This window comes from Pungitius pungitius, chromosome 17 (genome assembly GCF_949316345.1).
Source record: "Pungitius pungitius chromosome 17, fPunPun2.1, whole genome shotgun sequence".
In the NCBI taxonomy this organism is placed as follows: Eukaryota; Metazoa; Chordata; class Actinopteri; order Perciformes; family Gasterosteidae; genus Pungitius; species Pungitius pungitius.
Genome location: NC_084916.1, coordinates 388,005 through 405,068, shown reverse-complemented (window position 1 = coordinate 405,068; position 17,064 = coordinate 388,005). Strand labels below are relative to the sequence as shown.

The 17,064-nt window shown below is 47.9% G+C and overlaps 1 protein-coding gene across 4 annotated transcripts in view; it reads right to left on the bottom strand.

Moving 5' to 3' along the window:
- Nucleotides 1–465: 465 nt before the first annotated feature.
- rbms3 (RNA binding motif, single stranded interacting protein) overlaps nt 466–17,064 on the bottom strand; it is a 206,999-nt gene continuing 190,400 nt past the window's right edge. For 2 of the 4 annotated variants that reach the window (XM_037473624.2, XM_037473627.2), the window contains 4 exons: nt 9,609–9,719; nt 3,649–3,738; nt 2,107–2,231; nt 466–1,325 (listed from right to left, as the gene is read on the bottom strand). In XM_037473624.2, the coding sequence (XP_037329521.2) occupies nt 1,322–1,325; nt 2,107–2,231; nt 3,649–3,738; nt 9,609–9,719 (330 nt within the window). In that variant the 3' untranslated portion in view covers nt 466–1,321. The remainder of the gene's footprint in view (nt 1,326–2,106; nt 2,232–3,648; nt 3,739–9,608; nt 9,720–17,064) is intronic. The other 2 variants (XM_062558354.1, XM_062558353.1) reach the window with 2 other exon arrangements.

The window sequence follows — 17,064 nt, the reverse complement described above, 5'->3', positions numbered from 1 at the left end:
GCCGTCCATGGGCTGCATTTGATCCACAACTAGGAAAGACTACAGAAATTGTCAACAATTTCCTCTATTGCTTTTGCACTGATTGGTTTAAACCGTAAGCTCCTACTGAATCTACTGTTTTTTATTTCACTGCCAGAATTTTTCCATATTTTTTTTGTATTTTAGTATTTTATAGTTTTTTTCCCCATATTTCTTCCTCCTCCTTTTTTGCAGCGTGACAAGCAAAGCGGGCTAAAAACATCTTTAAGCTCATAAAAAAGGTAAAATGTGGCAGATAAAAAGCACTAATGTCATTGACAGCAACTTTGCCATGTAAAATAATAATAATGATAATAAAAAACAACTTCAGCATTTGCAACATACCGCATCCACAATGCAGCATGTTTTCGCATGTTTTCATGTTTTCCTCAATGTGAAAAATCTCTTCAAAGCTTCCTTCTACCCCCAAAGCCCCCCCCCCCCCCGCCCCCCTCCCACCCCAAAAGTCCTTTTCCCCAACAGACATTTTGTTTTCTTCTGACACTTAGTTACCTCTGACATAATAATTATCAAAGTTTTCTTCTAATGAAGAAAAGAAAAAAGCTCTTCTCTATTAAATCTGTACAGCTTATGTGATAGATTCTTTTTTCCTCTTTAGAGAAACTCCTCCAGTGTCTTGAACCATCAAAGTGGTCCAAGAGACTGATGTTGTTTGCTTATTTCTTCTTTTTTTTCCAACCAGACGTCAGACTTAAACTCTGTAAAAAGTTTCTGCCGCCCTTCAAATTAAGGCCATGAAGATTCAAGAAAGAAAAAAAAAAACACTTTGTTTTTGAATATATCTAGAAAAGTAAAATGTAACACTAGAACATAAAAAAGAGTGAAAAGAAATTGTAGCTTAATATCTGAGGAAGACAATCTCTGTGTGTATCTCAAACTTGACTCCCGTTTTCTAATTACAAAATAAACTTCATCGCCTACTTGCGCATTCAACCTTTTTTTTGTTTTTTTCTTTCTTTTTTTTCTTTTATTGGTTGAGATTTTTCTTTGAGAAACTTTTCAAGCTTCCGGCAGGTTCCCATTCTAAACAATTCCACCTCTTTGCACTGTGCCCAGCAATTCTCCCTCCTCCACTTCCTCTGCCCTCGTTGCCTCCTTCTCCCCTTTGTTTTCCTCTTTTTTTCTCGTAGGCCAGGTAGGAAATGAAAAAAAGTGTCTCTTTTTTTGGTGCCCGGGCAATCTGGAAGCAATCTCTTTCTTTTACTCTTTTCCTCACAAACACAGTGCAGCCAGCTTCTGTCTGAAGGCCTCGCTGTCACAGGAACATTCGCTCAGGCCGATGCTATCTGCAGAAAGAGGAGCAAACAGAGAGAGAGGGAGTTGTAATCAAAGACCAATATCACAAACACAGAGAGGCAGCAGATCTGACAGCCGACGGCCCCCGGGGGGCAAAAAGAAGCACGTTAAACGGCTCACGGAAGCAGGACGTGCTGCCGGAATGACGAGCAAATGACAGCAGCAGCCCGGAATAATTTGAGTCATCTACGCTGGCACCACTGCGCCTCTTAGGGCTCTCAATTTATTTACATCAGTATTTCGTAGGGCTTCACTCCACTAAAATCTGTCAAAAAGAAACAACTCGCAACTCGACTGCTCCATAAATACTTTTAAGGATTACCAAATAACTGACAGGCGGACAGGGAGCGCGTTTCTACCCGTGGGATTTGACGTGCTGGTGACAGAAGAGATATTTATTTTATCTCAATATGTTTTAATGCTTTGCTTAAAACAAATGAATGTGATAAACAATGATCATAACTGACAAAAGGTTAATAATAAATAATAACTATTCATGTCACAAACAACCTCATAATTGTACTGTTTTAGACATTTGCTTGGAATTGTTACAATAAGATTATTCATTTTTTGTGTGTTTTGCGAGGTCACAGTGACCTTTGACCACCACAATCTAAACCGGTCATCTCTGAGTCCAACTGGGGCGAACTTAAAGAATTCCTCTCCGGGTGTCCGGGTGTCCGGGCGTCCCCCCCCCCCCCTCCCTACCGACGAACTACCCTGAAAGGAGGTTAAAAGGGTTGAGGGCTCCTGCTCCGCCGTGTGACTCACTTGGACTGGTATGAGTAAGCAGGAACGTGGTCGGCAGCACTGTCCACCTGGATCTGTTGCTGCTGGCCGGACACCTCCTGTGACGAGGGAGCCACTGTCTGGGGGGAGGCGTCCGTCACCACTCCCTGAGGACACGGCACGGCAGGAGATGTGTCAGCGCTGAACTGTAACAAGCGTCTCCCTGCAAAGCTCGCCACTCGCTGCTGGATCGACTACTCTGCACGCCCCCCCCCGCTGCCCTGGAACCGCTTTCCTACTTGAATCATCGAGCAAACAGCCCTTTCCGACAAACTTGCATGTTTTGATATAATAACAATGAGTAGATAAATGATACGATGTAATAAACATGACCAAGGGAAGTAGTTGAGATGATGATGTTGCCTCGCGCTGTAGATAAGCCACTGAGCGCCGACCAGCATCACGGCGTCTTCCCTTTATGCCTCGAAAAATGTTTGGAGGTTGAACACGACACTTAAGTTTGCTACAGCAATAAGGCATATTTACATTAAATATAGATATTGGGAGCACTGTGGTTAAATAAAATACGCCACTATGAACAGAGGAACATTCCCATTACTGTGATTTGACACAGGGGTTGCTGTGTGGGAGTTGAAATGTACGACAACAAAAAACAGCTGTGCTAAACTGCTCGCGGACTTAAACATCTTTGTTAGCGGTGAAAAAGACGCCTCTGAGCCTCTTTATACGTGTCCAGCATTCCCCGTAGACCCCCACCCCCATCTTTGAGTCATCTCAATCTCCTTTAACAAGCTCTCAAGGAGACCGCGTCCTCTCCACACATCAGCCCTCCAGACACGGGCTGATGATGCAGTGATGTGCACCTCGCGCGCCGACGCTGCACAGACGCCGCGGCAGAGGATGAAATGGGCACGAGGCGCCACGGGCTACGCTGCACCCACATTCCTCTCCTCCGGCCCACTGCTTGGCGAGGACCGGCTTGGACGGGAGGGGGAGGGACTAATGAGTCTGTCAGGGGGAACTGTCGTTGCCCGTGGTTGGTGGGTTGACCGGAGAGCAGGCGCTGACGGATGGGTGTGTGTCCCATCCACCCGGCGGGGAGATGGGGGGTTTGGGGGGGGTTTGGGGGCGGAACAGCACCGCCGGCACTGTGTCTCACTTCAGCTCCTGTCATGCGATACACGACTGATAGTCCATCTGGATGCGGCCGCGCTGTCAGCCGCCAGACAGCCGCCCCGCGCTCCCCGCCGCCATCATTCCTCAGGCTGGACCGGGCCGGACCTGCCAGCCGCCAGACAGCCGCCGAGGAGGTGACAAACCCCCTTCAAACGCCTTTCCCAGAATGCTAAGAAACTTTTGACTGGTCTTGCCTCACTTGCAGTTTTTCACCCCGGTTGTTTTCACGCCATTTGTTCAGCGAGCGATACTCGGAAAATGCGATCGGTCTGCTTAAGGAATGTTTTGTTCTTGTTCTGCAGTTTTGAAGTGAGCGCTTGTCGGTGTAAGTGAGCGGGCTGACGACGCGTCTGTGAAGCTTTAGCGTGTACTGTGTGCGGGACTCACATCGACAGGGACGGCTGTAGGAGGCACAGGAGTGTACTGGGGAATGTAGGTCCCTTGCATAGGCGCCCCAGCAGCTGCAGCAGTCATGTACTGAAACACAAATACGAGACAAATGCATATAAAAAAAACCTCTGACACACACCCATCACAACACATGTTACGGTTACACTCATTTCTGACGATTCACAAAATGGGAAAAGAGATTTCAGATATCCAACACTGATATTAAAATTCCTTAAAAGTCTAATTTAGTGCAATTCCTTCCCAGAAACCAGTGGGTGCTGTGCTCGCAGCCTCCTTCGGAGGGCGCTAAAAGGATATGTGTGCACTCTGAACACAGAAGAGCTGAGCAGAGCAGAAGGGAGTGTGTGAGGGTACGGAGGGGAAGGAGGAGCAAGAGATGTCCAGCTGCTCCACTGAAGACTGAGGGCGAGAGAGAGAGAGAGAGAGAGAGAGAGAGAGAGAGAGAGAGAGCCCTGACTTTTTACTGGCTGACTCCATGATGGCCATTTTACAGACGTGACACACGTTCCGTTACATGACAGCCAGGGGGCTTCCTCATGCAATATGAATGAGGACGCGGCACTTTGTGGGAGGCTTTTCTCCTTTTTTCTTGGGACTTGCTGTGAAACACGTTTGTGTGTACGTGTGTGTGTGTGTGTGTGTGTGTGTTTGGGGTGAACGTGCACGGCTGTGTCAGCCTGACTTGCCAGTGTGTGTGTGCTTATTTTTAATTAGTAAAATCCCTGTGCATAGACGATGACTTATTGTCTGTCCAAGTGTGCATGTGCATGTACGAGTTGTGCACCTGGGTTTTGAGACCATACATGTGTGTGTGTGTGTGTGTGTGTGTGCGGTAAAGATAAAGAGGCTTGGAATGATAATGCTGCAGTACAGCGCCAACGGATGTGATCTCAGATAAAAGCCACCAGGAGCCTCTTCTCGTCTTCCTGCTACTTTTCCGTAAAGTAAATAGTAAAGATTTTTTGATTTTTTTTATCGGTCTTATTTTTCCTTCCTCCTCTCAGTCCCCTGCCTGCGGTACAAAAAAAGCGTGGCGGCAGCATGCGGCGGGAGGCGGTAATGGGGGAGCTGTGGCGGGCCCGGCGGTGCCGGTGAAGTGTCATTACCGGCGGCGTTGCTAATGGATCGGGTACGGCTCCACCGCTCACCCCTAATGAGAGCAGCTAAAGGCCATGGACATGGGTGATTAACTCCCCCACCGACGCCACACACCCGGGGGGGGGGGGGGGGGGGGGGGGGGGGGGGGATGCCCCACCAATGAATGTGAGCGTGCGTTTGTGTCTGAGTTCGGGGGTGCGCGTGCGAAGGTTATCGCACCTTCGGGCTGTCACACCCAGGGCGGGGTGAGGCGGCACATCCACACTTCCTGACACCACGTTACCTCTCCGTGTCATCCCTTCTTCCCTCTCACTCGCCCTCCCCCCCCCCCCCCCCCCGCTCTCTCTCAACCTGCTATTGTCCAGAAAGGGCCCATCGGGTTGTTCAGGTGACCTTCTCCCTGGTGAATGCAAACCATGCATACCAATGTTCTGCAGGACTTTTAGTCTTTGCCTCTCCTTCCCATTAACTTATTCAGTCAACTCACCTGTGAGGCAAATGAAAGGATAATTAGCATTATCAAAATCTCCCTGTCAAAGGCACAGTGTCCATCTGAAATGTTATATTTCTCTGCAGGACTGCAAAAGGAATTTAAATGAGCCTTCCACCATAACCATTAGTTAACCTATCTAATGTGGCAGGTTGAGCAGGGCATGCTTCCGGGAGCCGCTGCTGTGTCAAGTCAGGGGGACGTTGAGCCTGGCTTCAGTGAATTGGGTTGCTATGGCGATAAAGATGATTTTTGTCCAATTTCAACACTTTTAATAGTACTCTGTCCATAGTCAGGGAACAGGTTTGGCCGGTATAAAGTATCCCTAATTGGCAATAAATGATGTTTCACACTCACAGCCACGTACATCCGCACAGACACACACACACACACGCACACACACACACAAACACCTGGAGCAGATGGCCTGTGCGTATGTTTGATGAACGGGAGGCCTGAATAGTTCCTTAACGAGGCTGATGTGAGCAGACTCCTTAAGTCTCCTTTGTGCCACCACTCTCTATGACATGCATCTATTATCACTGTATAAAGTCAATCTAATGCGTACCTTACTATTGACAGAGATCGGGCCTTCTGCACCCAAGAAGATCATCTACCTTTAGCTTCTGCTTCAAGTAGTAGAACAACCTCTGAGTGAGAAAATGGTATTTTTGGTGGAGGTGGAATGTAGCAAAGTCCATTAGCATGTTTGAATGTTCAAATGAATCATCTGCCTCTCTCCTCATCCCTCCATCACGTCCTTCCCTGCGTTGACACGCTGTTAGAGGATAACAGCTGGTCAAGGCACGAGCGTCTAGCTACTCAGTGCGGGTTATTAATGGCGGAGCGGCGTGGGGATGGGCTCTGATGACTATTGATCTTAGCTGTGAGGCTCCATCAAAATGGAGCTGCACACCAGCCGCTGTGAATCACGGTGCTGTGCCACTTTGCGGTGGAAAGGCCTCCATATCTTGGCCCCCGGGCTTTGTTAACACTTCCCTCGTGGAGATTTATACTGGCGAGTCTGTTTTTGTTTGTCTCACGCATGCACGGAGGGACGCAAGCACACGGGGCCACGTGGTGCACAGGCCAATGGCTTCACACCCTCCCATTGATCTATAGTTTAGTTGGATACATTGTACATCATTGGTCCAGTTATTGGTTACAATGGATGGAAATATTAAATCTTTGTTGAATGATCAAATTGGTACTGCCTGCACTGCAGAATCTGGTTCTTTCTCTGCAAGCTCATGCATTTTATGCAAATACAAACTGGGAACATACACAAAGGTTTGGCACGACCATCAAATTCAGAACACTAAAATCTATTCAAGAGCGGCACAACCCGTGCACCACAGTCCTCAAACGCATTCAAAGCACGTTGTAAACTTGACAAATGCCATCAAAAGAAAACGTTCCCTCCCTTCACAATTACCTTCAAGGTCCTACAGGCCTAACTGCTCAGTGGTTCTGGGACTCACGCGCACCTCGAGGCGTGTTCCTGTTTGGCTGTGAAGGGGTGAGCACGCTGATGGAAATGTAGAATAACATACTGTACTTAGACTCCCCCCCCCCCCCCTGAAAACCAAGGCAAACGGCCCGGAAAATAGAGGCAAGCGCTTCACACAAATCTGTCTTGCAGGGACACAGAGCTGTCAATCACCACTGTCGCCGTGACAACACAGACCTGGTTTCTACATGACGGAAAGAGGATGGAAAACACAGAAAGAAGGTCACCTCTTGTCATGTCGGACACTCTGTCGCTCACACAATGACGCAGACACTGACGTGCGTACACACCTGCACACACACACACACACACAATAGAGCACGTGCACACCAACTCGTGCACCACATCTAAGACGCACGAGCAAACACAAAGCATGACGGATAGACTCCTGCTAAGTGGTTAGGGCGAAGAGACAGTAAATAAATCAGTCAGAGCGCAATATGCACCAAACGTGGTGGAATAAATCTGTGAGGAGCACGGATGGCATGTTTATGGGTGCCATCTATAAACAGTGAGCCGGAGGTTCTCTAGCATCCTGTAATCAACTTGTTCAAGATAGACAGACACCAAAGTGAGCTGGGTGACTGTGGAGCTTGTTGAAAACAGAATCATTTTCTGGCAATGCAACTCGATTCCAAAGCGGTGAGCCATCAGCCGACCCAGCTGGGGAGAAAGGCCAAACCCTGCGTGCCGATCCTCGCTGCGCAACAACACGGCGTTTCCTCCGAAAGCTCCCGTCACCACACCAGTGTCGCAGCTTGGGCGGACCGGGAACATTTGGTTCTTTTCTTGCAGAGGAGAAGAGAAGCCACAGCCACACACAAGAAGCCGCAGAGAGTCCTGGAAAAGCCAGGAGTATTCTGGGGAGTGGCGGAAGTCGTGACTCTGGAGACACTGCTCATGGTAGGTGTGCGTCACAGAAGGCCTCGGGTAAGTCCAGTGACTACTTGGTGGTGGTCATAAGCCCAACACCGTGCCCTGGAGGAATGTGCTTTATGACTATGTGGTGTCCAGTCCAGTTTACTGCGTGGATCGTTGCAGACACTGGTGTCTAACTCCTCCTCTCACAGGCTTTCTCAATCAGGCATTATGAGAGGGCTTTCACATCTGGCTTGAGAGTGCTCTTCATAGAAAACACGTCTCAATTCCTACTGATGATCACGTGTGGCATGCCGTGTGTGCAGCCCGGCAATAAAGGGGTTATGCTACACGGCACATCGCCTCGGGACAGCTCAGAAGGCAGAAGGGGGAGACTGAAACTGAATTTTTTTTTTTTAAAGGGAGGGAGAGAGTGGCGTAACCCACTTTCTCCTATATCACAAGTCATCAAACATCAGAAGCCATCATCATAGATTAGCCTGTCTCTAATCCTGGCTGTTAGCACAGCTGGGGCCGATTAGGGAGGGGGAGCCAACATGGCGTCACAGTCGCTGACAGCTCACCTGGAAAACTGTACAATACAGCACTGTTTCAATCACACACACACACACACACACACACACGCAGGGATCAAACGTAGTGCCGGAGCAAAGCTGCCTGCTCGCCTGCCCCCAGGCAGCCGGGTTAGGGGCAGGAAGTCGGGCTTCAGAACTGTGCAACACCTCTAAGTCGACTTGATCCCAATACAGGGGGGAGTTCCTGGTTTAGGGGGCGGCGACTATAAGCCAGTGTGTGTGTGTGTGTGTGTGTGTGTGATCCTGAGAGCGGGTGAGACAGAATGTGTGAGAACGAAGTAGAAATGAGTGGTTGAGAGTGAGGAAGGTGGACAAAAGAGGGCCCTGTCACACCACTCACTTTGCAGGAAACCTGTTTAATGTAGAAGACTCTCAAAGTCTGGCAGTGAACGCACGCAGTACGACACAAACCAAGGCAGCACATGTGGCGACAGCCGAAGGAGCTTGGCTTTCTTCAAAGGAAATATAGAATCCATCTCTTACTCAATGTGTATTTTGTCTTGGACCCAAATGAATAACGTTCTCCTCCACTTGATCATTCTGACCCCAACCTTGTGTGTAATGGACACCTGGTGATTTCTCCCTAAGCGTATAACTTTCTGTCTCAAGGAGCAGATGTTGACGTTCACATGTTTTTCATTGCTCAACCGGTATGCTGAAGAGAAATAGCAGCAAACCCGACAGTAACAAATCCATTTTAAGAGCAGCTTTCAGTGGATCGATTTGTAGTGTTAGAGCGTTTTTAGGTGATGCAGTGTACTCACTGATCTATTGACGCCTAAAACTAAATACTGGAATTGTGTACATGCACATTTCCTGCATTTATGTGGCGTCATCAATCGAGCAAATAACACGTTACGACAAAACTGGTTAGCTGGCTTTCCATATAAATGGTGTTTTATACATTTTTCCTCATGTCAGGAGTAAAGACCGACTCTCAACTCTTTACAGGACGTACAGGTGGTAGAAATACCCACGAGTGAAAGAATAAAGACAAGTTAAGTCAGCCTCAGCTGCTTGTAAAAGGTACCATTGTAATATGTACTATTGTTAGCAATGAACAGAACACAGAAAACTAAAAGAAGCAATCAGCAATCACTCAACAACTGCATTCATGAAAGTAGCGCCTACAGATATGATGGAAGTGGAAATAAAGATGCCTGTAAATATTTGCCTGGTCACAGATTTGCGGATGTAATAACGAAAAAGTGTCCTTGGAAAATATTGCAAATATCCACATTGAAAAAAAAAAAATCAAGATCAAACTTTTCCTTCTGAAATAAAACCCAAATAAATAAGTGTGTGAGGCTAATTTTCTTCAGGACAGAGTGTGTGAACGTGCAGGTTGTGTTGGCGTTTGGTGTGTGCAGCGAGGTGCACTCACACTTCCTGTAGTGCCCAGGGACAGATGGTTCATCTGCTGGGCGAGGGGGCCCATCATGCTGGCAGGCTGCATGGACATAGTGTGGTCCATGGCTGGAGTGATCACTGCACCCTGGTGGAGACGAGAGAAAAGACCAAGAATTAGGTGACGATTGTTGATCCGATTCATTCTGGTGACCTTCCACGCAGGCGTTAACGCTCCTCTGCGAGTGCACATAAAAGACGCGTTTATACTGGTGATGGTGACAGGATGGGGCCATGCAGGAAGTCTGGGCTACAGAGGATACGATGAGAAAGAACGTCAGCAGGGGCACAGGAAGGATCTTCAAAAACATAAAAGCAATAAAAAGAGGGAGGGAGAAGGGAGCGGCTCAGGGTTGATTGTGAGGACACACGCAGCCAGAGAAGAAGAACAGAAGAGAGGACAGTGTCAATAAACAGCAGCAGAACACGGAGACATTTTCAAGATCAATACACAATATTGTCTTTCGGTCCATAAAAATAGTCAATACGTGCTGCGGATGCATCAACAATACGGGTTTGTGCGGTGCATCGATTGAGGAGAAAGTACGCCTCCTCTCTGCCGCCCCCCCCTCCCCCTCGGGCCTCCCCTCCTCTCGTTTTAATGCGACCGCGTGTTTTCTCTAACAGGCGGACGAGAACGCTGGAAGCTTATTTTTTCCGCGGTGCAGTGGGACATGGTGGGGGGGGGAAAGTGATGAAACCATTGTTGCACTTTCATCCTTCGCCGTGATGGCTCCATCTCCCCGGCGCCGCGCCTCGGGAGGAGCGCTGCAAAGCGAGCCCCCCCCCTCCGCCCGGCCCGCCTCGCCTCTCACTCTGCGTGTGTGTGTTTGTAGCTAAGCCTGCAGCTCACTGTGCGTAACACCATTAGAGTGTGAGACTGACTGGTGTCTGCGTGTGTGGGCGTGTGTGTGTGCGTGTGTGCGTGTGTGTGTGTGCGCGTGTGTGTGTGCGCGCACCCCACTGGTGACTCTGTGTGGGCCTATTGGAGAACAAACTGTGCAGACACAGCCTGTCAGAGCCGCTCTGCTTGTCTACTCCCTGCATTCACAACACAGTCAGCCAACTCTCCTTCCGTAGCCCCCCCCCCCCTCATGTTCTCCCTCCACCACTCAATATGCTGGCTTCATGTGATCATTCCCTTACTTTCACCTCAGCATATAAAGAGGCTGTGTGAATGCTGAAATCAGTGCAAGAGGATATTGTGTATTGAAAGTAAAATAAAAGTTGAAAACTAAATATTCACTGTTTAGGCTGAAGAGACCCAGTGACAAAGTGTGCAGACTGGCTAACAAGACGTAACATGACTCTCTGACCCGTGGAAACATTCATTTAGGAGGAGTTAACAAAATGATGCTAATTAATGAGAAGACATTTCTTGGGTTTCAATGATTGTGCCTATTGTAGTTAGCAATAACCGTTATCTTAGAGAATGCAGGAAATGTTTTACCGAGGCAACACTCCAAGTTAGCAAGTGGTTTAACTGATTATTTTATATCTTTGTGTGACTAATGCAGGTAACTCAATATTTCTCCCCCACAGAAAACAACCACTGTGATATGCAGACCAAGTAGAGGAGAGGGCAAGCGAGGGAACAGGAAGAGAGAGAGAGAGCGTGAGGAAAGAGGAAGCATGATTAAGGAGAGAGCTGATGGAGGTCAGGAGGAAGACGAAGGCCAGGAGAGGGAGGACGGGGGATTGGAGAGAAAGCCCCAGGGACACGCAGGGCGAGAACCAGAGACAACAAAGAAAGATAAAGCGGACGAGAGGAGGCCAGGAGGAGGCGAGGGAGGAGAAAGAGAGGAGCGAGAGGGAAGCAGTGGGAGCTGTGGGCGACCTGTTACCGACTCAGCCTCGGACAATGCCTCCATAATGGGAAAGGGAGGGCAGCGGAAAGGCTTAATTCACAGACGTGTCAGGGAGAGTTAAGCCGATTTGTGATTTCGATTTTCTGTGTTTGTCAGACTGAGTGTCTGTGAGTGAGGCTGTTTTTAGTGTGTGTGTGTGTGTGTGTGTGTGTGTGTCTTTCCACAACCCGACTCGAGAGGAGAGAAAATGAGGAGACTGAAACAGATAGAACAATGTGTGTTGCTGCGTGCGCAGGAGACAGAGAGAGAGGAAGCGAACGAATGCTGCAGACGCACCTCAAACGTCCGACTTGATGTTTACAGATAACACACACACACACACGTGCACTATTTTGGGGGGTGGGGGGGGAATGTGCGCGCGTCACAGAAAAATCCATCATGCTGGAGATGGTATTGATCGTGCACAAGACAAGAGAAGGATGATATCGGCGCCCCGGTTGTTAAATACGCTGATATACACTCAGCCACCGGAGACAATGTACAGGAAATAAAAATGTCTTGTAAAGGGAAAAAAAAGCAGTGTTTTTTAACAAGCACTCATTACGAGTAAAGAGCAGCACTCAGACTGATGGAGCCCTGATCCGTATCAGCTGGTATTCATTGCTTTGTCTGCAGTTGCTGATTGGGAATAACAGCGTTAACGTGGGTAAAGCGATACATAAATGTCACACAGATAGAGAGTGTTTATTCCAGCTGATCCATTAGGGTCACGGGTCGTAGATGCAGTCAGGTAAATGCAGCGAGTTCCGGGTTATTTGGCGTCCTGCTGCACAGAATCTAAGCCAATTTTGTGAAGGCTGACATGAGAAATTGTCCCCTCTCTTGCAGCAATGTGACCAAAATTGATGTAAAATGGTCTTTTGTCATTTTATAAATCTGCTCTTTCAAGTCATCAGTGCCAGCTTTTGAAATGATGACCAAAGGTGTTCATTCTGAAGTGAGAGAGTATTACAACATGTCAAAAAGCTGCCCTCGAAGGCACCGACTAGAAGAACAACCATCGATGGGGTCACCCTTAATATACCCTTATTTACACATCACCTTGGAAACAAAACTAGGATTAACATACATGATTAATCTGGGTAACTAGAAAGAATGCGGCACCACCGATGAAGCGTAGGTGAAATGTCAAAGCTGGCGGATAATAAAAGATTAAGAGCGGCGAACAATGGCGGCTGTGTTCCACTCAAACAAAGCATCGCTTCATGGACATGTGTCCACCTGAAAGAGGACCTGCACTTGACTGGACACAATCCTCTTGGGGGGTTTCTCCACGTTCCGGTGGTCTGGACACGGATGCTGGAAGCGCGTGCGGCGTCGAGGGGAACGTGACATGCGACACCGCAGGGCGCTTATGGAGGCGCCGCAGGGTCAAAGCTTCAGTACATTCAGACATTCCTCCGTATGGAGTGAAAGGCGCAGACGCAGCTTGTTACCGCGGCCCTTACTGCTCTGGAGAGCCTGGTGTTGCCCAACATCTGCTGATGATTGACGGGTAACTTCATACGGCTCAGAATGCCAGGGCGCATGCTGTAGGTGTAGAGACGAGTCTTCATGCCCGTCTGTCCTCGGCTGATCTGTACTACTGTCGCTGGGACCTTATGTGGTCGCGACTATTGAGAAAAACGGAATTTCCTTCGACCCCCTACTCTTTACTGGCCTGTTTCTAGTGGCTGCTGAAGTGGGGGGGGGCAGGGGGAGGCTTTCATTCAATCAAACATTACAGAAGTGCTGGATGCAGCCGGCTGGGATCTGCTGTCCACTGAGTTCACCCTCTCACATCTGGTTTTGTGTTTGTGCTCTAATAAGCCTGGCGATATCCACCCCTGGACTTTTATCTCACCTGCCTCGGCTGAGACCACCGATTGAAGATGTAGCCTCAGGCACCTTTCTATTCAGGAGAGCCCAAAAACAGGAACCAGCATCCTGGGCCTTCCACACTAATCCACCGCATGAAGCCCCGCTCGGGGCTGACGGACTACTTTGGGTCGGCCTGGTATCACCAACACAGTCTGTCCACAACGTGTCCCGGACCAAGCCAGGTAAACGGCTCATTTTACCCAACACCTTGATGAGTGGAGCCATTGGGGTGCAGATTGCTGCTTATTGTAGCATTCCACCTTCATGATTACGTTTTAATTTATTTAATTTTAAAGACCCCCCAACAACCCACAGGGAAGGTAAAAGAGGAGCAGCCGAGGGGCCACAACAATGTACGTAAACAGATTATCACGTGGAGCCAGATACCAGGAAACTATTTCTCACCTCTGGCAAAGATGTTTATCTACTGTGCAGTTTTGTCCTCCACAATGAAAGGACGACAAAGGGGATGATGGATCAATCTCCAGACACAAACTCATTCATTTTGTCTGTCAATAATGTGCAATATCTCAAGAGGTTGTAGATTGAATTACAGTAAAATTTGTACCCCGGAAAATCAGTGTTTTGTTAATCACGCCCGTTGGCACATGAGTAGCTGTAGGCTACAAATACAGGTCAAAATACAGGGATATAAGTCTATAAGTCTCTAATTAGCTATGATTGAGATTGTTCATTGCAATGCTATTGCTTTGTTATGCACACATTTATACAGACCCCATTAGTACTGATAACAACTATGAAAAGGCTGATAGTAATGAGGTCATTATCAAAAAGGATGCACTAATTGAAGAGTATATATGGATGGATTAGAACTGTGTGTGTGGGGGGGGGCATGCGTAAAGAGAGGATGAAGATGCTAGATGAAGCATGTAACAGTATCTGTCATGTCTTCACAGCACAGATCAACTGTTCTCTGCCTTTTGTAGACAAATGGATCATTTCAAACCTCTCTAGGATATTTAGCCCATTTACAAAAGCAAACAAATGATAAGAATCTATTTTGTTAAACAGTGAGCTACTGAAGCTCGTCCACCAAAGAAAATCAGCTTTGCCTCAAAATGTGTGTCTGCTGCTATCGCAGCTTTTTTCAAGGTGAAACCAAAAAGCCGCCCTGTGGCACTGCAACAACATCTCATTTTATCTCTTTTTTTATGGATGCAACTTTGACCCGAGACAGACAATATTTTGCAGTTGTACTTTGAAAGGGCATGAGAGAAGAGAAAGACGGAGGAGGTTGAAGGGAGAGGAGGTGGCTAGAGGGGTAGAAGAAGACAACAACAGGAAGCGATGAGCGGGAGATGTATAGAAAGCAGCAGCGAGGGAATGAAGAGAGGGATGAAACGAGAGAGGAGGAAGAGCAGCTCAAGGGCGGCTGTGCCCCGTCTCAGATTCCACCGCCAGGCGAATCCATAAGACCGACATAATGTTCCTCTTTGCATCCACGGAACGTTTCACGTGTCAGGCGGGGAGATGGGTATCACACGGCGCTCTGACCCCCCCCCCCCCCCCCCCCATCCGCTGAGGGCGGCTGCTTACTGTATGGTTCAATTCTCAGAGGCCCGGGAAAGTGGCTACTGGAAGCCGAAGCCACCTTCAGTACGTAAGGGAGCGCAGCAAACACACACCAGATAGACAGCAGGTCTACAGTGAGCATAAAGAAGTGGGATAATGATGTCTTGGGAAGTGAGATTTACCATTAAGAATGCACTCAAACATATGTGTGTTTAGAGCAGCATCTGGGTAAAAGCTGCATGGGCGTATTTGTCTTTTTGGGCATTTGGATCTTCTTCTACGTGGTCTGCTGACCAAATAACTAAATGGACGCTGTTTAGGCCAAACGACAACAAGAGGAAGAGAAGAAAGGGAAGACAAGCGATGAACAGAGGGGGAAAAGTTACAAACTCACTTTACTGAACTTCTGGGCTCAGCACTTTCTGCCCATTATTTGGAGATAAACACATTTCTAACACGGTTCCCTCTTTGCTTCCTCTGAGTTCTAGCTACCAAAGTGCCACCTCCTCCTCCTCCGGTGATGAAGCTCAGTTTGTATGAATGGACTTGTCAGACTTAATCAAGTCAGATAGAAAATAACACCTTTGCTAATGTTCTACGTGAAGCTCTGTGCTCATTGCCATCCGAAAACTCTCGATCAAGTTGTTCTCAACTTTGACATTTATTGATTTACCGCCACTCAATAAATCATCTTTTATTCACCACAATGTATTGTTTGACCTTGTTTTTCAACAGAGTTTGAGTTTGTGAACGAACTGTCATCCATTCATGGCTCCATCAATTCACCACATCAACACGCTGACGGGGTCCTGGTGAGAGACTCTGAGCTCTCAAGGATCAGGGATCATATCTGCTCTTCATCCATGTTCCTTTACCTAGATTTACCATGATTGATCAATATCATTTTCTGTTTATTTCATCCTTAAATGTGATATTTCAGGTGGAATTAACTTTGTCTTGTTCATTTACTAAAGCTATACATAACATAATGCAACATTTGGATCTTCAAGGCCTTGTCAGAAACAACCCTAAATGTATTCTACAGTGCACCACATTTATTGCCCATCAGTGTCTGTGTGAAAATGCGTCCTCCATGGCGTGCCCTGGAAACACTCAGCAAAGGTATGTACACTACATTCTACCAAAGAAAGTGTGTGATTATCGATGTGCAACTCAACTACAACAAGACCATGGCAGTAAAAAGGACAAACATGGACCCACCTGAATGGCAATAAAAGGTCCATAGAAGGGAACGAGTCACAGGTGGAGTGGTTTCGGACACAGTTGGAAGAACGTACGGTCGCTAGTATCGACCACTGATGTATAGCATCTTTAACTGGCACAGTTACACTCTGAGGCTATATGCAGCATTTGAAGGGCTCTTGGTACCCTGCATTAATACTATAAAGGTTTGTAGCACTAAAACCTAGACAGCAAGTGCTGCTAATTTGACATTTAGTTTTACAATGTACACACGCGCCAGGACTATTCTGATATCCAGCGGGCTGGCTGTGACCCTTCCCCCTTCCGTGCTCCGCTGCCTCCATATTGGCCTGACACCAGTGGAGCCTTTGCACAGCGCTTCATTGGTTTAACACGCAACACGTGGTGCTACCGGCCAAACGGCGGCACAATCAATTGGTTTTTAATGCTTTGAATAGACCCTTGAGCTCTTGAAGCCAGCACGCTTGGGTGATTTGATGTCACTGAGCTGGTAGCAGGCGCTGGGTGTGTGGGGGGCGGTGTGCTGTGTGTGTGACTGGTAGAGGGTATGAGCGTCATGAAGGGAGCCAGATTGCTAGCTGTGATCCAGTGACAGCTGCAGTTAGCAACTAGCAGCCGTTTGGTGACAGAACTGGATCACATACGGCCACATGGCTACTTCTGGCATGGCGGCATAATGAGATGTACACCAAAGTACAATACACTGCCAATGGCTCCAAGAGGCCTCGCCTCATACAAAGATGGCAGTGCTGTGGGGCAGCTTTACGGCCCGGTTGGGAACAACCAGTATGGACCACACATATGGCAGCAAACAACACATGCAGTGCACACACACATGAATCAGGCAACGATGAGCAGTTACAGCGACAGACAATGAGGCTACGCCCGTTCTGTCGACCATAACACAAGAAACTGCAGCCTCCCAGAAGAAGAAGAGCACGGAACAAA